Source organism: Halyomorpha halys, unplaced genomic scaffold (assembly GCF_000696795.3).
Source record: "Halyomorpha halys isolate HHAL.00 unplaced genomic scaffold, Hhal_1.1 Scaffold51.1, whole genome shotgun sequence".
Lineage (NCBI taxonomy): Eukaryota > Metazoa > Arthropoda > Insecta > Hemiptera > Pentatomidae > Halyomorpha > Halyomorpha halys.
This window is the reverse complement of record NW_027108122.1, coordinates 1,120,497-1,140,610: the sequence shown is the minus strand read 5'-3', so window position 1 is coordinate 1,140,610 and position 20,114 is coordinate 1,120,497. Positions and strand designations below refer to the sequence as shown.

General features: G+C 28.5%; 3 protein-coding genes across 5 annotated transcripts; 1 reads left to right on the top strand and 2 right to left on the bottom strand.

The window, feature by feature from the left end:
- Positions 1–677: 677 nt before the first annotated feature.
- mRpS2 (mitochondrial ribosomal protein S2) lies at positions 678–1,988 on the bottom strand. Its single transcript, XM_014436444.3, has 3 exons — positions 1,834–1,988; positions 1,645–1,761; positions 678–1,571 (listed from the first exon to the last, which is right to left on the bottom strand). The coding sequence occupies exons 1-3, from the start codon at positions 1,859–1,861 to the stop codon at positions 937–939; spliced, it is 780 nt and encodes a 259-aa protein (XP_014291930.1). The 5' UTR covers positions 1,862–1,988; the 3' UTR covers positions 678–936.
- A 96-nt stretch (positions 1,989–2,084) lies between these two features.
- On the top strand, positions 2,085–12,215 carry LOC106690836 (NF-kappa-B-repressing factor). 2 transcript variants are annotated; one of them, XM_014436418.2, is made up of 8 exons: positions 2,085–2,104; positions 2,286–2,483; positions 5,803–5,924; positions 5,996–6,512; positions 10,132–10,258; positions 10,444–10,637; positions 11,308–11,472; positions 11,915–12,215. In XM_014436418.2, the coding sequence occupies exons 1-8, from the start codon at positions 2,100–2,102 to the stop codon at positions 12,084–12,086; spliced, it is 1,500 nt and encodes a 499-aa protein (XP_014291904.1). In that variant the 5' UTR covers positions 2,085–2,099; the 3' UTR covers positions 12,087–12,215. The 2 variants fall into 2 exon arrangements, with proteins under 2 accessions (XP_014291904.1, XP_014291911.1); XM_014436425.3 differs by lacking the exon at positions 2,085–2,104 and adding an exon at positions 4,951–5,163 and having other exon boundaries at positions 2,343–2,483.
- Positions 12,216–14,147: 1,932 nt separating this feature from the next.
- Positions 14,148–19,571, bottom strand: LOC106691019 (heat shock factor 2-binding protein). Of its 2 annotated transcripts, none has more exons than XM_014436670.2 (5): positions 19,284–19,571; positions 18,526–18,755; positions 17,943–18,199; positions 16,829–17,033; positions 14,148–14,396 (listed from the first exon to the last, which is right to left on the bottom strand). In XM_014436670.2, the coding sequence occupies exons 2-5, from the start codon at positions 18,727–18,729 to the stop codon at positions 14,223–14,225; spliced, it is 840 nt and encodes a 279-aa protein (XP_014292156.1). In that variant the 5' UTR covers positions 18,730–18,755; positions 19,284–19,571; the 3' UTR covers positions 14,148–14,222. The 2 variants fall into 2 exon arrangements, with proteins under 2 accessions (XP_014292156.1, XP_014292148.1); XM_014436662.2 differs by having other exon boundaries at positions 19,259–19,570.
- Between the last annotated feature and the right edge of the window lie 543 nt (positions 19,572–20,114).

Below are 20,114 nucleotides of genomic sequence, written 5' to 3'. Positions count from 1 at the left end.
ATGACCACAATAGTGGTTTTTAAAGAGGGAATAAAGATATGTTTTCACTGGCGCCTAGTTTCTATAAAGAGGGTGCCCTTAATTGGGGAAAAATCTCATAGTTGAGCATGACAACTGGTGTTCAAGGAACAGTACTTGTTTACACAGTCCTGAGCTATTAATTTTCATTACAAATACTTAAAACAAACATAAACAATCAACAAGTTTTATTTAATGCTACCCTTCTTGAAAAAAAAATTATATCATCTAACATTATTTCTTGGTCTGGTACTAGTGTAAAAAACCAGCTCCAGTAGCGGGAAACTTCAAAACTTGCTCATACAGAATACTACAAGTTGGTGTAAGACTACCCTCAGCTGAAAACAATCTGGCAGGGATTTGTTCATTCTTTTTGAGAGAGCATAGCGAACGGAAATAAACAGCTGTGATAATAATAGTTTAATATTAATAACAGTTTATTGATTTTAAAATTTTCTGTCTAGTCGAGTTTATTTTGTACACCTACCTTTGATCCTCTTAGTAATCATTGGGATTTTCTTTAAAAATCTCAGTTATTCATTAATTCAAAAATTAATGAATATCAAGGAGTTCAATATCGACATTGCAGTAGTTCAACAGAATTAATTAAGATTAAAATTAGTTGGATAAAAGGTGGCAATCAATGAAGCAACAGTAAGTTAACTATTTTACAGTTTTACTAATTAAAATCAAAATATTTAGCTCCACAACTTCAATGAGTTTCAGGCTAAAGCTTGATACAAATATTTTCTTGACAGATTTAATTAATAAACAAATGTTACATACTGTACAAAATATTAATATTTACAATTATCAAGTAAACTTTCATCCCCGCAGCAACACTGTACACTGCTCAACAATACTAAGTTCATATAATCTCATTTCATATAAATGTATTTAAAAAGAGACTTTCATTTTTCATACATTTTGAGATAAATCTGAAAGCCTCCTTTTCTTACCTGCAAGTACAGCGTTCTTAAAAAGCTTACAGTAAAGTTCGATAGCAACTGGCGTATCATCATTGCCAGGAACAGGGTAAGTAATGAGGTTTGGATTACAGTTTGAATCTACAATCCCAACAACTGGAATCGCCATTTTAGCAGCCTCGGGAATAACTGGATGCTGTTCTAGTATAGTAGTTAAGGTGTTAAATATGATAACTAAATCTGGTAGTCTTGTTACAGCACCATAAATCATTGTAGAGTTAGTAAATGTTCCTTGCCTCCACATTCGAGTATGAGCAAATTCTTTACAATCTTTTGCTGTGGATTCAATGAGATAGGAAGTTTGAGGATTCTGGCTAACAAAAAGTATTACACCATCTCTGTAAGTGATATGAGCAGTAAAATTAAGGGCAGCAAATAACAGCTCTGCGGTGTTCTCTAGATCAAATATTACATGTCCAAGTCTTGACCCAAAAAGGAATGGTTTCATTTTAGGATCCAATGTGCCTTCTTTATGCCCAAAATGAACTCTTGCATCAAACAGTTGCTTGATGGTAAAACTACTTTTAAGATTAAAAAAGTCTTCATGTTCTAGTGGATTGAATTTATCTAAAAATAAAAATCAATTAAAGTTCACAAATAATTTGTTTAAATCATGTATCAGACTGTTGTGTGTATCTACCAGCTTCTTGAACATTTGATGGTTTCTCCAAAAGGGCAGCTTCTGCAGCTAGAGATTTTTTCCATAGAGAATTTACTTTCATTGGATCCTTAGAAAGCCTGTTTGTATTAATACATCCTACAAAAATCGAATATAGTGAACAACAGCTCTAATGAAAAGTGAAATATATTTTATAAATTATATTCTTACTACTAAAAGTTCTAAGAACATTTGCCATTTGAGAAATTAATCGGTGATTCAAACGCCTTGTCAAAGTTTATATTTCGTAAACAAGATTTAAATAACACGTTAAAAAGTCTTGGATGAATCGAAGGTTTCATACTAGGTTATACAGTTAACTTATTGGGTACTCAATTTAATGGGAAAATAATTTACTCTAGTTTTGTTTGTAATAAATTGTAGATATTTAAAAAAAAAATCATGAAAATATTTAATCAGCCTGACTATGATTCTCTATGTTGTAAGTTCATTTTGGTAATTTTATAACTTGACCTAAAATTAAAAAATAACTGTTGTTTGACGCTCAACATGTTACCTTCCCATGAAGGTTACTTTATTAAAATTAAGTGTTGTTCCTAAAAACATGTTCCTTGTTTATCAATAATGGTTTTAATGTTGAACTAATTTTAAAATTTAACTAGCTGGAGATGTGATAAAACTATAGAAAACATGGAATTCGATACCAATTGGGATATTAATAAATACCATTATCACTATGAACTACCTCACCACTGGGAACTCAAAAAGAAATTCATTCTTACTCATAAAGAAAAATATCCTGAAGAGAGGCTCATTTGCCTTGCTCAGATATTTTGTAATGTTCATTACTTAGGATGTAGGTGAGTTTAATTTTCCATTTGCTCGATTTAGCTTAGCAGAGCCTTTGCTGAAGTATCATGTAAAAACAAATAAATATGTTCATTTATTGCATTTATTCTTTCATTAATTTAAAAAATTTAGAATGGAATGAAGTATTTATGGTTTGTTTAGCATTAGCCCACAAATCTTGTTATGCAGTGTAACCTCAATACAATGAATTTTTTTCAATCACCTTGAACTAGCCATAGCATTCAATGGAAAATAATCCTTTGTATATAATGAAGCATTAACATTATTAAATTAATAATCCTTGATAAAGTAATATATTTTTTTCAAAAGGCAATTTCTATGTAACGAAAATTTCCTTAGTATAATGCTTAGTTTATTTATTCACCTCAGTAAAGAAAATTGGTGTGATGGGATATGAGGCTCTACTAGCTGGTCACGTTAAGTTAGTTTCTTTTATTTAGGGACCTAATGCAAAAAGTTTTGTTGATAATTAAACTGCATTGTTCATGTCATCAATGAAGGCTAAAAAACAGAAATAGTGTTCATTAAGTGAGTAAGTGGAGAGAACATATTTCTGTTGTTAATGTAAATGTTTTTATTGTGGTTCCAATATGGTACAGTTATTTATTATATGTATTAAGTACCATTATTTTTCTAGTTTTGCCTAATCAAGACTTTATATATTTCAATTTTGATCTGTTTATTATTTCTCATCCCTCATATATTAATCATTTTAATAGAGGTTGAATTCTGTACAAATCATTATGTATCTTAGAGGATCACTAAAGTTTTTAAATCACAATATAACAAATTTGGAGCCTTCCGAATCTTAATGCGAAGAAGTTTTTGAAGTTCCACTCTAGTAATTGTTATTGTTTCTTGCTAATTTTAACCATGGTCTGTTCATGGTCTATGAAATTTTTATCCATTTTATAGTGCTAGAATTAGATGTAAAATGTAAATAATGGGATTCTGATTGGTTGTTCAGGAATATTACTTTTGAGCCCAGTTGAGGAGCTATGGCTTACAGCTGTATAGTTCAGCATACTAATTTTTCTGAAATTTAGATCAGCCTGGATTTATATGTAGTATGCTATCTACTTGTGATTTCTGATTTTCTTTACTTTAGATTCAGTAAAAGCTAAGTTAATTCTAATAATCCAAACAATACGATCCGAATATTTGAAACAAGTTTACATGTACATTTTGTCGAATGGTTAGCAAAAGTCTCAAAAAGTATTACACTCTAAGTAAAATTCTATATATTCTCTTGAAAAGTATTTAAATTTTCTATAAAATGAATAAAAAATGTTTCTAAGCTACTGACTAAAATTAAATTTCAGAAAAACCTGTCTGAGATATACACACTAACTGTTAAAGAATTAATTTAAAATACTTAATGTGGCCTGAAAAAAAAGCTATCAGCTTGACAGTATTAGTGACACCGGTATGTTGTTCTAGCTATGTCTTTCAGAAAAGTTTCTGTTTAGTAAATAAAATAAGCATACAATAACAACTAAACATTTTTAGAAATTAGAACCAATGATAATTAGAAGTAAGTATTTTTTTCATGCCCTTTGGCTGAAATAGAACATATATATCTACGTCCTTACTAGGTTTTTTATTTCTTCTCATCCCGGTTAGTATAAAACTAAACTGAATTCTTAATCATTTGTCATAAATTAAATAGGTGACCATATTAGTAATAAAGATGGTCCAGATGAGGTTTACGTTTGGTCAGATGGGTTAACAACCCCTGGCCCTGGTACCAAAAAAATTGCTTTAAAAAAATAAAATAACAATTGACTAAAAAATATATACATATTATTTCAATTTATATAAAGTATATTATAACAGGTACTTTTATCATACTCTGACAGTGCGGCCTAATTTATAAATATATATGTTTTTATAGTTTAAATAGAAAAGAAAGTGTTGGCTATTCAGTCTAGGTTAGCAAGAATATTGAATTTTGGCTAGATTATTCAAACTTTTGCAGAAAGGAAGGCAAGAAGAATATTGTGAATAATTTTTGTAAATAAAAAATAGTTCAAAATCTACTAGTGTTATTATGAAGACTTTACTTTATTATTTTTTGATTATACTCATACTATCATTAAGTAATTCTGTATAGAAAATTGTTTCTGTATTTTATGTAAAACAATAAACTCTTATTATTATATAGTTGTAAGTTTCGTTTTCATAATACCTTACTCCATATATTAATAGTAATAACAAATTAAATATACAGAAAATAGTTCTGTTCAGCTTATAAGGCTGACGACTGCCCTGGTGATGGTCACTAAAATATATTGAATAATACCATTCTATAATTATTATATTATATTAATCATGACTGACACCAATAAGAATTATGTTCTCCTTTATTAAGCCTTAATCTCAAAATAATTTACATCATAGAGGCATCTCTTGATCTATTTACAGTTTAGTCTATAATGTTACCTGTTTTTCCTATAGGACCTTCAAGATATTATGATTTAGAAACCTCTACTTTAAATCATAAGTCTCTATACAAATAAAAATGAAGTTTTTGAATAACATAGAACACTTGGAGAAGATTAAACTTTTTTCTAAATGTTTACTTCATTCACCAGAAGCTAAAACTGGTGCAAATAAATATTATTTATTGAATCATGGAAGTGTTCAGTTAAAAAAAAAAGTGCATTGAAGGTATCAAAGTTCATCATTTTTATTGAATAAGGTTTTCAAAACCCGAATTATAATTTTAAAGTTATTCCTTGTGAATTTATATTTACTATTCAAGTAAGGGAAAAAAAACCTAACTGTTCAGGAACAATTTGGAATATTTTTATAGCAGAAATATTTTTTTCACTCTTGGAGGTTTTGTCTTTTTTTTTATCCTCGGTTATTAGAATTATGAAACATCCTTTTTTCTAGTAATAGAATAAGATTCTGGAAAATAGTATAAAAATGAATAGGGAATTTTATTGTATTGAAAAATATCGGTTTTACATCATGCAGTTAGACAGAATTTTCAAAAACTCATTTCAGTGAGTGTCTAGGACTCAAATGGAACTTATGTGCCTAATTTCAAGTTAATCGCCCTTGTGGTTTTGGAGATATCACAATGAGTGAGTGAATCATCTTTGGTTTTTGTATGTATATATATTTAAATTATTTTAATCATTTCAATTTATCTGGTAACAAATCTATGATTTTCACATAAACTGAAGTATGATAAGTAGTTGATTTTATCTTCTTCATTTGTTTATATTATTGAATATTTCATAATTAATTTTTAATTGCTATGTTATTTTTTAAAGATTTCTCTATCATTCATTATTATAGGTATGGTGATGAGGTTATGGAATTAATTGATGAACTTTCTAAAGGAGTATCAGATAAAAGCTCAAAATTTGATAGTAAAGCTTTTTCATTAGCTTCAGACGCTGTTGAAGCTAAAGTAAAAGGTAAATTATTTTATTTCATTACAATATCTATTGAAATTTTCTGCCCATGATTGTATAATTTTTTATTTCAGCTTTTACTGGACAGAGTGGTGGTCAAGCAAAGAATCAAAATCCTCGTTTCAAGGGTACAACCGGACCTATAGCCTTTGTAAAGGCCTCAGATCCTGGCCCATCAACATCTAAACAGGATGTAATTGACCTTACTGAGAGCCCACCTCATAGAAAGAGACCAGCTGAAGGTTCTGTTAATGGTAGAAATCCTAAAGTGATCAGATCTAGTGCACAAGAATACAAGCAACCCCATCGACCAACACAACCATGGTCTCACGATTCCCAGCACTTCCAGCCACCACCTCAACATTCGCAGCCTTGGTCTCAGGAGGAACGATCCAATAATAGATTGTTTTCTTTTGAAACAAAAAGAGCTCTGAATGAAGTAAAAGAAATAGTGGATAGTGGACCTTTTGGAAAAGTGGTTGTGTTCAAAAGTACTGTCCGCGATGAAGGACCAGTTAGCATTATCGAGAGGGCTGCCAGTGCTGCACATATGACTACATCGTATGGAATATCCCAAAATCATGAACTATAGTAAGCCTTTATAATAAACATAAAATAAGTGTTTTGTTGTTGTCTCTTTAATTTTATTTTTTAAGTAATTGTAGCTCTTTGGTTTTACCTTAAGTACAAACATTGTTACTAATATAATTTATAGGAAGAAGAGATTTATTAATCAATTAAAGCCCTGTGAAAATCTTCCATTTGATAATTTTTTAAAATTCTAATCAAAATACATTTGTTACCTTCAACGTTTTGGGGCTTTCACCCCGTTTTTCCAATTTTTAAAGTGCTATTTCCTTATTCAAATTAAGTAAATTAAAAATTAGGAGAACATGGTTAGGGTTGCGGTTAGTGGAAATGAGTGTAACTTATTTCATTTGTGCTGATGTTTTTGGCCTAAATTGTAGGCATGATGGATGAAGGCATCAAGGCAAAAAGAAAAAAAAGAGAGATAACAAGGACTAGATTATTTTTAGTTTTATTACTTTCTCCCTTTTGACTTACATAACTGTAGATATCACTTCTTTATTTTGTTAATTTTATCTATATATTTTCATACTTCTTACTATTTCATTTGTATCATTTCTTTCCACACATTTTTCATCATTTTAATTTAAATTTTTTTCATTATTTATATAGAACAATGTTTTATTCTTAATTTTCTTATTGTCATTAACTGATATTTTTAAGCTTGTTGTCTTTTTTGTATGATTTCTTTATATTCCAATATTATATATTAACTTCTTTTAGTATTTGTTATATTTTCAATTTATGGTTAAATTGTTTTTTTTTCTCACTATATTATGGTTGCTTTCTCCTTTTGTTTTTTCGCCCAGATAAAGGCCTACAATTTAAACCAAAACATTGGCATAAATAAAGTAAGTTACATTTATTTGTGTTCATTTCTGCTCCCCCCCGACCATCTTTTCCGTTCATTGAATTTATGGTCACCAATAAATAAATTAAGTACATACAAATTTTGACTACTTAATAAATTGTTAAAAATTACAATTATCCATCTAAGTAGTTTAATTTTTAAGCTTACCATGTATATTTCTTTTGACATGTTTATTATTCTACCTGTAACACTCGACATTCTGATACAATTATTCATCTTTAATGACTTTGTCTACTGTTAACAGATATAATTTAAAACAGAATTGTTGGTAGTGTCTCCCTGGTCAACATACAGTGTTACACTAAGGGATTAACTAGCTCCATGATGTGTTTTCTTTCTAATTATTTCTATCTTTATTCTATATCTTTTTTTTTAGAGGAAGATAGTCTTGGTGGCGGTTAATAAAGGTATCAAAGTAGTTGAAAAAAACTGTTTATTGTTAACCAACGTTTCGCCCCACTTTGCAGGGCTGTTAGAATGAAGTTGTGCTATTTCAGTTGGTTGCAGAACTTCATTCTTACAGCCCTTTAAAGTGGGGCAAACCGTTGGTTAACAATAAATAGTTTTCTTTTACTACTTCGATACCCTTATTGACCACCACCCGGACTATCTTCCTCTAATCTACTTCTTACGGTCAATTATCTTCTTCCTTCATTTTATCATACATCATTGTATATCATTTGTAATATATATATATATATTACCTCTAGTGGTTTTTGTTTCTATTTTATTTTTGTCTTATTATTTTATATTTTATATCTGTTTCCATTCTATTTTTTTTATTTTATCCAAGACTTGGAGAGTTGTTAACATTAATTTTAGGGTTAGATTTGATGCTTTGTCAGGTTAAGGCTGTTAAATTTATATTTTTTAAGTTGTTTTTACATTAAGTAAGTCCATTTATTAATGGATTTTTATCATACTAGACTTTTACTTCTTACAAATCATAGGTTTTCAATATTTTCTTGATTTTATTCGGCAATCTGGGGTTGTACTGCATTTCAAAGAATTTATTTTCTAATGATTGACTACTTTTATAAATATTTGTGGTTCTGCCACCACTCCATACTTTAAAGGTTTTCTGATTCTCCTAAAAGCTACTAAACAATTTTTATTAAATTCTAACAAAATATAGTTTTCTGTTCAGTCTTGTTGAGTAAATTTTTTTTAATCTTAAGAGAGTGATGATATAGGTTGTATTATAAATGGATTAATACCGTTTTTCAGCATTGTTTTGTTTTGTATGTTGATGAACTAATTATTTTCGTGGTTTTCGGTTGATTCCTCACCGAAATAAAAAAATATATTTTTTTTTTTGTTTTTAATCTATTAAAATATCTCTGCTAGAATTTTTATCTGGTATTTCATCATAAAATCAACATTCCATCATAAAATCAACATTCCATCTGCATACTAAAACAAACCAGTTTTTTTTAATGAATAACATAAATAATCATAAAAGTAAGTGTACTGTTGAATAGTTTACCAAAAGAAAGTTTTTGTGAAATTTGCATGGTTGCATTGTAAAATAAAATTTATTCTATGCTAAATTTAGCATTACTACATTTTTTAAAATCTCGATTATTGTGTGACCATATTAAAAATGAGTTCAGAATCTTGTATAATTTAATAAACACCTATTCTTTATCCCGTTACACCCTGTATATTATAAGATTAACAAATAAGTAACACAGTTTTCTAATTATTCATCGTCTTCAGAAACTAATTTTGATATTATTCAGTCTGCTGGAAATTTTTGCACAAAACAGACAAAATGGATAACATTATTAGTCTTTGGGTAATTGTGTAGATGAAGTATAATGTTGATAGAGGGTATGAGAAACACTGCACTTTAATTCTTCTTATCATTTCTATGTTTACCTAGTTAGTTGATTACTCGTGTTTTGTGAATTTGTCCTTTTTTTTTTTCTTTTTTTTTAAATTATTATTTTTTGTTCATGAAGTTGTTTTTATTTGTTTTTGTTTTTCTTTATATTTCCCTGAGCTTTTATTTACCAAAAAATTGGGCATTTACTTTACACGGAAGAAAATGCAGTTAGGTATTTCCAAATTCAGGCCCCAATCTCCAATGCTTAATTTTAAAATAAAGGAGAAAGAAAACATGGGAGAAGTTAATTGTGAACTTGAATGTAGCAATGTTGGAAACTGCTTACGGGCTTCATGTCTCTAAGCTGGGTGTATTTGATTTTGTCCATTATGAACAAAATGGACTACTTCTACAGAATTAAACTTGGACTATCTCTGAAACAGTCAATGAATATTAATCACCCATGAACAAAAAATAAATGTAAGGGTTGTGTATTATGCCATTTTCATTATGTTTTGTTTTTATTGTTATTTTCATATGTTTGCTCTAAATGGGAATTGTAAATTCTTTTGTAAATTGACACTGAAAACACTATTTTTTGATTTTCTCTAGGTAATTGTTATTTATTTATGTATGATTTTATGTTTGGGCAACTGTGTTTCGTTTAGCATTACTGAAAAAAATTATTAAAGCTTTCGACTTTGTATAGTATTGAATTCCCACTAAGTATAAGATGTATTATTTATGATTAATCTTCAGAACGCTAGGCCTAAATTCGCATACATATGAATTACTTTAAGGTGTCAGGTTGTAGCCAATCGCAATATGCAACCCCTTTTTTATTGTGTATAATTGAATATATGTCTAATTTCCATGTTGGAGTGATGCTTGGGAACTAGTAATTTTAATATTTTTTTCTTTAGTTCCTGTAAGTTCTCCATGGATGGGATGTACTTGGCCACTGGAGAAGGAAAAACTCAAAAAATTGCCAAGGAAGCTGCATGTGGCATTGCACTTGATAGGCTCAAAGAGACATCTTTTACAGTTTTGGTTTGTTGAATTTTTTTATGTATATTATTTTGGAAACTAAGTTAGTATTATCTTAATTTTTATAATTACATAAATTCAATCTATAACTTTATATTCTCTTTAGAGGGAGTTGGCCTACTATATTATAGTTGTAGCTATAAGATCTATAGTTGACAATCATAAAAACTCAGACTCTTTTCTTTTAGGTGAAGGCACCCTTTGTTGAAGGTGAAAAGGTAGATAGAGATTTACAGAGAACATCTAATGATACAGCTCCACAGAGAGCGCATATTGACACACCTATTGCAGAAAGTAATATTGGTAACAAACTGATGAAGTTAATGGGGTGGACAGGAGGTGGACTTGGCAGGGACGAACAGGGCATTGCTGAACCTGTCAAGTAATGAAAACTTGTTTTATGCATTTAGTCAAAGAATATTTTTTATTTATATAATCGGCTTACTATCAAAATCTAGTAAGTCCTAATTTTTGAATTGTGTGGTTTTGATTTAGAATATTTCCTAACCTGTATATCTCCTGACAAAACCACTTGTCTATGTTACAGTTAGTGCATTCTACAGCCACCTTCCAAAACCATGATAATCTTTAAATGCGTTTAGAGATTCTCTGTATTCCAATACATTTTTACATATATAGTTGACTAACCATATTTTTTAGCCCCACCCCTTTACTAAATAAACAATGAAATACCAATTACCGCAAAGATTAAACACCTCAGAAACTTCTTACTAAGTAGTTTAACTGCAGAAAAAGGAAGTAGTTCTGAAATAAATATTAATAATTGTTTATATGTATGTTTAAATATTACTAATCTATTGCTCAAATTGGGGTTTACGAAAAAAAAAATTCTTAATCAATTGTGTTGCACCATTTTAAACATTTTTTGTATGTACTATTTTATTGAACTTTTTCTTGCACACTTTCTAAATAATTCATCAATATGAGTCATATTGATCTAGAGTTTTTTTTTTTTAATTATTGAATTATAAAATACTAATTTATTTGTTTGTATTTATTCTTTGTTATTTAAAAATATTCTTTAAATTTAGGATTCAAGAACGTGAAGTAAGGAGAGGAGGATTGGGAATAACGAATTTCCACGACTTCAGGAAAAAGGTTACTCGTATCATTGAAGATTATGCTCATTCTGATAATAAACAAGATCTCGTTTTTACGCCTGATTTTACTAAAGATGAGCGAAGAACTATTCATGAGTTAGTTTAATTTAAGTTATTTTATTTAATTGTTTATGTACGAAGCCTCCAATATAGACATTGTATTTCTTGAATCTTGATCCCCTTTATATAGCTTTTATTTGATAATTTATAATATATCATACCATTTAGGCTTAATAAATAAAAACTATATTATTAATATCAATTTCAAAGTTCATGATGGCTCTGTGTGTTAAGACATCAACTTAGCATTCCCCAGTCAGAGAGCACTGGTTCGAGTCTGGCCTAAGAGTATTGACTTTTATTACATACCATACCTAGGAGATAGAACTTAACACTGCACACTCTTTCATCAATATGTCTTTATTAGTTAATAGGTTTCTTTACTGTAAAAATTATGACTGCTGAAATTAGAATATACTTCTGTTAAGATGATAAAAATCCTGTATTGTGTATCTCATTTTGTAATTTATTTTTTCAGATTGGTGCGGAAATATAATTTAAAGTCTAGAAGTTATGGAAAGAATGAAGACCAGAGACATTTAGTTGTCTTTAGGAAGGTACAACCATTAGAAATTGTTCAGGACTTACTAGTATGCGGTGGTGAAACTGAAAAGTACAAATTAATTTCTCCAATACCAATGACTCGTTAAGAATAGAGTTTTTATGGAAATATGTTTTGTATTTATTCAGAAATCTTATATATATATTCATGTTTATGTATAAACATAATAGATTATTAAATATTTTTATCATTTTATAAATATATTTATAAGATTATAGATGTTGTATAACCTTATCTGTGTGATTCCAATTATATTTCTAGTTTTCTATAATCATTTTCGGATAAGTTTCTAATTTAAAATATTTTATTATCAACATCGTTTAAAAAAAGCATTTCTACTAATTAAGTGAAGAGATAATAGAATAAGTTCAAGAAAAAGAGAAAGAGTAGACATTCTAGTTGGAGAAAAAAATGTTAAAATATGTATTAATAGTTGGAGGCACTTTTTTTGTAAAAAAAAAAAAAATAACTCACTAACAGGAACTTTTTTTTTTTTTAGTAGCTTAGTTGGTGCTCATACTTTTACTATTATTTTGAGTTTTAATATTAACTAGTTATTATAAAATCACCTCTAAATGTTTTGTTTTGATTTGTACATGAAACATTATTGACTGGTTGCTGGGTCAGGGGATGAGCTAACTTCTAGACTAAGCTTGTACACTAGCCTCGGGCTGAACTGGTCTCAGGATAAGATCAGCGGCAGAATGAAATAAACCTAGAAAAAATGTTTTACATAGAGGCTAAATGGGAAATGGATCTCATTTTATCAATTTTAGAGCCAGATAGGTTATATAAGTCCAAGACTACACTAACTCTTAACTCAGCAACCCCTTAATCTTTTATTAATTAATAAAATAGATATTAATCTAAAATGATGGCATTTTTATTAAAAATGCCATCTTTTTAGATTAATATCTATTTAATAAAATAGATATTAATTTCAGTTGAAAATATAAGTTACAAGTATAATAATTTTGAGAGCAGTGAAACTTTCATATAACAGATACTCATGGGGAAGACGATTTTGTCCTTGATACAGAGCTTTCCCTTAAGAATGGTTTAGTATAAAAAGAACACAATAGAATTGATAACAAATCGCCACTTAACCTGTGATGCTTCGTTAAGTCAGAAAAAAACAGTAATTTTTATACCATTTAAAAAAAATATATATATCAATAGATCATTTTACTGGACACATATATAATGTGTGACCTACAATATTTAGTTCTGGAATCATGAATTTGTACATTCATATATTATTATATGTGTCTATTATAGAGGAGTGACAAGTCTTGATGGCTAATGAAATTGGTTTGTATTTGGAGTGGAGGGTTTCTGTAATAGAGGGGTTTAATGAACCTGGTCGGGATCATAATAAAAGTGTCTGGTAATGGGTGTTTCTGTCATATAGAGGGTGTCGGTTTTGAGTTGTTTCACTGTATAATAATTAGAATTTGATGTCATTTAAAGTATAATAAGTTGAAATAAATGATTCAAGTGCTATAAACAAGTACAAATTTTGTACTTTTAAGAGCTCTCAAATCTGAGTAGATGATAAGCGGTTTAGACACTTCAACAATTGGTGTTAAAACAAAAAAAAAATGTGGTCAACAAGCTATTGTTGCCTTATCAAATATTCTAATAAAATAAACCTATTTATTTGAATCGTAACGTCCCGCTGTCATTGTTTGCTGCTACTTTTTACTTATAAGTTGGTATATTGCAGTTCTGGCATATAAGGGGTAGGTTCTGGCCAGCATATTTCTACATTCATTCAACTTCAGGTATTTAAATTCTTTCCATAAGAAATTACTAAACTTTAGTATTTTAGATTTTTTTGAGCAATTTTTTTGTTCGTAGCCCTTATATAAACATTACTATGTTTCAAAAAATTATTTTATAAAAAAATTCTCAAGTGTAGCCACTATACAAAAAAAACTAATTGGCAAATGATTCAGCAGATACTGTCTGCCATTAATTGGAAATTTTTATGAGGTAGCAGTAGCTTGTCAAGTAATTTCTTAATTTTTGTATAGTCACATCACTAATTGTAGAAGTTTTGGAACTCTCTTATAATCATCCCTTCAATCAAGAAAGAAAAGACAATTTTGTTTATTAACTATTAAATAAAATAAATTATAATATAAAGTGCTTTATTATTTTTGTAGACACTACAATATTAGACACCTGTTCCCTTTATATTTTTAAGTCAAAGTTCTTCATTTTAAGAGCATATCTTTTTTGATAAGATACACTGATCATAAGGAATATTGGGTTCGATAGGGGCTAGGACAAAGGTTTCTTCAGCCTTTTTCATGTTGTTGATGATACTTTGAGCATATTGCCTCATTTCTGCATCTGTGTCTGACATAATCGTTTGTAGTTTTTTAGTTGGGACCTGAAAAAAAATTTCTAGTTTAATGAATTGTAAATATTTTTTGTGTACATTTTCAATAATAATGTATTAAAAAAATGCATTGATCTATTTGTTTCAAGTGACCTTTATTAATTTATGTTTTTTTTTTTTAAAGCTCTTATTCTGCCTTCAGACCAAGAATTAGAACATTATAGTTCTTAATTCATACATTTTTTTCTTGGATGTTTCGGGAATATTGTGTCACCCTTTTCAGGTTCTATAATTTAATATTTTTTAAAATAATAATCATTTCCACAATTGCATGCAATTAATTAATTTCATATCTAATTATTAATGTTAAAAAAGTCAGTATAATAAATAAGTATTTTAAAACTATTTTGTTTACTTATCTAATCTGCCTCAGTATTATTGGATTAGCCATAATCGTTTAAGCATATAACAAAGTTTAAATCTATAACTATTACAAAGAAAATTTGGTCAAAGACAAGAACCGTAAGGATCAAAGTTCAAAATTTAATGTGAAACCTCTTAAATTTATTTTTAATATCTGAAATCTAATCATATAATAATAATAATAATTAATTCAACTGCCCCTTCCCATAGTCTCATTAAATTTTGAACTTTGATCCTTTTTGTTTTTGTCATTGACCAACTTTTTTTATAGTTATAGATTCAAACTTTGTTATATACTTAAAAAATTATGGCTCACCCAAAATACTGCGGCGGATTAGGGGAATGAACAAAATAATGTTAAAATACTTATTTATTTGAATATTTTATCTATTAATAATTAGAAATGACATTATTGGTTGTATGCAATTGTGGAAATGTTTATTTAATATATATATATTAGCTGAAGAAGTTGACACTGTATCTCTGTAACATTAAAAAAAAAAAGTTTTGAATTAATTGCTATTATTTTTTAATTTTTAATCTGAAGGAAGGATAAGTTTAAAACAAATTCATTGATATTTTGTTTAAATATAGTTTATATTCTTTGGCAAGTAATTGGATAATATTACGTTGCTACAAAATTCCTTGTGCATAAAATAGGTTTTATTAGGCTAGATTTTTCTTTGACTAAGCTTGAATGATGCAGAGGAGCATTGTCTTGACGAAATATTATATTATTCTAATTGACCAAAGGAGGATTCTTTGCTTTTAAATTCCATACACTTTTTCGAGTAAAGTTTCAATCAAATATCTGCTATCTGAAACCACTTCGAAGTTTGCAGCACCTTCATAATTCCACAAAAAAATAAAGCATTATCTTTGTTGTTGTTTCTCCCAGAATTGAACCGCATGAATCATAAAGCAGCTGTGTATCAATGCACCGTTTTCACCTTACACTGCTGACATTTTCTTAGTTGTTGCTTCTATACTCAGTCATTTTTTTCAGTAGTATCTAAGAAGATTGTAAATGAAAATTTTTTCCTCGGACATTTTCAGTGAAATTTGTAAAACCGAATGAAAGACAATTGATAACCATAATTAAATAAAATATTAGTGAAAGTAAACAACGATACATGCATTATTTCACTCAGAGAGTAGAATAAGGATTAAAATGAAAACATTAATGTCAGCAAAGAATTAATTTACAAAGATTTTTGTAACAATATACTATTTTAATTATTGCATAGTTCCATTTTGATGCTGGTACAATAATTACATTACATTAATAAACTGTTTTCTTTACAAATTAAACAAACCTATAAAAAATATATTTCATTTTCTTCATCAGAAGCTATGAAATACAAAGTACTTTACAACTACACAGTGAAAAAAAAAAGTGACCACTCTTTTAAATACTTAACAAGTATGTGTATCTTATGTAAAGTTCTTGTCTAGTGTTAATTGTAAAAACATGGGATAAGTTACCAAGATTAAGAACTCTTTTAACTTTTAAGTTTCAACTTTTCCTCATTCCTTTGAGAATTAGGATTGTTCTGAGTAGGGGATGTAAAATTATCCTACAGGAAGTTAGGGTTTGTAATACCCCGCTGTACTGTAATTGGAGAGAGGAGAGACAATTTCAGCAAGTACTTTTTTCCAACCTCGAGAAAAATCAATAGAGTCTTATTATTCCTCCATGTTGAACCTTTTGGTTTTCTATATGAAATTCAAAAGGGAAAGCCATTTAATGTGGCAAGTTTTATCACATAGTAATCAACAGATCTTAAGGTGTATTAAGTATGCTGTGGCCTGCGAATAGGTTTATTAACAATTGGAGTTCATTAGGTCTTGCTGTCATCTTGATTAATTTTTCTATTGAAACTCTACTTTTTATAAAACAAAAGATTGATTTTGTAATTACTCTCCAAATCTCAATTAAAATAACAACAAAGAAATCATATTTTTCAACTTCAGGCTGAATATATACTTCAATTAAAGTGTAGTCAAGTACATTTAATTAGTTCTCAAATGAATATTGTATAAGTAAATGCAAAACTTACACATTGCCTGTGTATGTTAAATACTGCAACAGACCCAAACTCGTAGGTGAGAGATTCGTAAAGCCTGAGAGATAGAAGTTTCAACTCTGGAGTACGATCACACATTATTATTTGGGTTAGTGTTTCCAGCAGAGGCTTCTGGTCTTGTAGCAACAATAGACCAGCCGCGTTAATACTTACATTATAAAGGATCATGAGCAGGATCCTGAAATGGATAAGTATTAAACAATTTCATTTAATTTGTTTTCAAATGATATACGTTGACTTAGTAATTATTGTTAGTTTCTTACCACTAGTTAAGTGAATGGACAAAGATTAGTTTATGTGACTAGGGTCCATTGTAACTTAGATTAACTAATTTGATCTGGAGTAAGTTTGTTAAATAAAAGTCCCTTTCATCTTAAAAATGATTTAGATAAATGTAAAGATTGGATTATTTCCAAAGAATAGGTTTTGTTTTCACTTTCTAATCTACCTAAGGTTAAAAACAGTCATGCAATATTATTTTTGTCATCTAACATAGTCAACAAGAAATATTCTCTCATTTTAATCTACTTTTTCGAAGGACAGCTCAATCTAAAGTTACTTAACTACGTAAGAAATTAAATAAATTAGAGGTAAATAATGAATTATGTAGATAAGGTCAGGCAACCTGGAGACAAGTCGAAAGAGTAACTTGTACACATAAAATTATAAAGTGTATAAGTTAAATTAATTTTTTCTTATTAATAGAACGCTATATGTGGAGTATTTTAAATGAAAGTGTGTCCTTCACATTAGTCTTATTTTTTTATTTTGATATGCTTCAGATGTAATTCACTTATTAGTAAATATTAACCTATTAGCTGCATTAGCAATTTTTATTTTATTATTTTATTCTTATCTTTGAAAATTAAAATTGTTGGTGTTTCTCGATGGTTTTTAGTACTAATCTTAATGAGATCAAACAGTTGGATATTTCTTTGAGGGTTGTTGAGCCACACTGTTAAGTTCTGTTATAATTACAATGTATAAATTAGAACTATGGCTACACCAATAAAACAAAAACATTGATAAAGAGATCTTTTACCAAAACAAAAAAATAATATAGTGAATATAAATTGTTAATTCATACCTTTTTAAAGGATCTCCTGTAGTTAGGGGAATTTTAGGAAGAAGCTGAAGTATCTGTTCGATCAATTGTTTTCCTGAAAAATCACTGACCAAATAGTGCCTCCCTTCGGGCACCGCAGCTATGTTTGCTATTATTCCACCCATTGATAGTATAAATTGGGTTTCATCTGAATGAAGATCTGGTAAGTCTTTAGAATATGTTTCCAAAAAAGATATCAGTGTCCCACTGGTCATTGAAAACAATTCAGGGAGCTTATTCTACAAAAAAGGAATCATTTGCCTCTATTCAAACCATTTTTTGTAAAAGTGAATTAAACCTATACTTGAAGTGACATTTGGAAGATAGATAATATTAAATTAAAAAATATATTTATGATTCTGATTTTAAATTAAATAGCTTAAGATAAATGATTCTTAATCCATGCTGAAGATTTGCAGAAAATTAAATGATTAAATTTAAAATTGATTATTAATGTTTCATCTTTAATATCTAATACCAAATATACTATCACAAAGGTTATTAAAAGTTTTTTAAGACCATAATTATCTTAATAAACTATTCACACTATAACGAATAAACATACAGTTGTTAAGAAAAGTTCTACTACTGGCTGTAGTCGTGATGCTTTCCATACTAGATTCCCTAGTGTTGATCCGAGTGAGGCACAAAAAGAAGATTGTGTTCTAAGTTGATTTCTTAATTTAAAAACTTCCCCTTGCATTCTGCCGAGATGCTCCTGTTGATTGTCCCATTCCTTCTGGAGACTTAAATATTTATATCTCAGCATATGAAGATCATTTCTATGTTGATTCTCTGTTGAAAAAAAAGATACCGAATATCTTATTATAAAATAGAAAAATTATCAGATTAAAAAAAAATAATAGGTACAAATTTATAGTGAAGAAAATGAAAAGGGAGTGGACCAGCTAAGGTACAAAAGCAATATAAGTTTCAGCCTACAGTACAAATCATTTTATAAACAATTAAAACATAATATACAGTGACCAGACTGGTCTAAGTGTCCCGCATTGGTCAGTACATAAAAAATGAAATATGAATCTCAGATAATTTAGATTCCAATAATCACAGGATTATATAAAATTATTTAATTATTGATCTAAAATAATTAATGATGTAAATAAAGTAGTTTATTAGTTGTGAATATATTTCTTTTTTTTGTTCTGAATCATATATGTATTATATATTACATTATTTACTTCATAGTTTAGATTAGGGTTTTTTAAAAGGTTTTTGACTTTATAAAGTCGCTTAAAATGCTAACTATTTTTGAAATGATGTTTTACATATTCACCAACCTTCATCCTTCTCTTCAGCCATTACCTTTTTCTTGAGAGGTCGGAAGTTGATCAAGAAGATTGCTTAGATTATTCTTTATTGTAAATATACTCTTTGACAAAGTTGAAATATCAGGTCCTAGTATTGTACGTCTCACTTCGGTGAGAAATATAGTCAAGTTTTTTCCAAGATTATTCACTTTTTGTGAGAGTTCTTCCTGAAATATTTTTATTTCTTTTTACAATACATTCAGAAATATTATTAAAAAAGTTTCAATTTTATTTTTTTTTTATATAGTCTATATCATATCAATTTAGATAAAACTAAGGTTTTTTTTCATATGTAATGTTTGACATTTGCATCTGTTTATACATTGGAAATTACTTTAAATTTACACTACATTATAATATTATTTAAAAAATACCAGAATATTCGATTCCATTTTTATAAACCACCTATATTAATATCCTGTTACTTATCAGACCTAAATAATTTTCCGTTTAATTGTTTTTATTTTTTTCTCCCATTCTATGAAAAATTAAAGTAGCTGAAAACACTTAATTCTTCAGTGTTACCACATAATACGTCTGTCCAAATATGAAAAAAATACAATAAAAAATATTCAATTGATTCATTATATAATAACTATGATTGATTATAAATTTAGACTATTTAAAATACTACAAGTATTATTCTCTATAATTTATAATCAAATAATGGAATATGAAATAGCAGTTTCTCGTGTTTTCTTCAAACACAGTGTTACCCGATGATCTCTATAGCGCTGGAATGTTGAAGTATGATACTCAAAGAAAATCAAGTAAAACAAATGGATTCAATTTGCTCAAGGACATATCGAGGATCAAAATTAAGGGG

Excerpts from the sequence above, each read along its gene's own strand:
- mRpS2 (XM_014436444.3), bottom strand. The coding sequence starts at position 1,861 with ATGGCAAATGTTCTTAGAACTTTTAGTA. Across the intron at positions 1,762-1,833 it reads TGTTCTTAGAACTTTTAGTA|GATGTATTAATACAAACAGG; the intron begins GTAAGAATATAA and ends CGATTTTTGTAG. Across the intron at positions 1,572-1,644 it reads ATCAAATGTTCAAGAAGCTG|ATAAATTCAATCCACTAGAA; the intron begins GTAGATACACAC and ends TTTTATTTTTAG.
- LOC106690836 (XM_014436418.2), top strand. Across the intron at positions 2,484-5,802 it reads GTTCATTACTTAGGATGTAG|GTATGGTGATGAGGTTATGG; the intron begins GTGAGTTTAATT and ends TCATTATTATAG. Across the intron at positions 5,925-5,995 it reads TGTTGAAGCTAAAGTAAAAG|CTTTTACTGGACAGAGTGGT; the intron begins GTAAATTATTTT and ends TTTTTATTTCAG.
- LOC106691019 (XM_014436662.2), bottom strand. The coding sequence starts at position 19,280 with ATGGCTGAAGAGAAGGATGAAG. Across the intron at positions 18,200-18,525 it reads TAGAACTTTTCTTAACAACT|AATAAGCTCCCTGAATTGTT; the intron begins GTATGTTTATTC and ends CCTTTTTTGTAG. Across the intron at positions 17,034-17,942 it reads ACAGGAGATCCTTTAAAAAG|GATCCTGCTCATGATCCTTT; the intron begins GTATGAATTAAC and ends TATCCATTTCAG.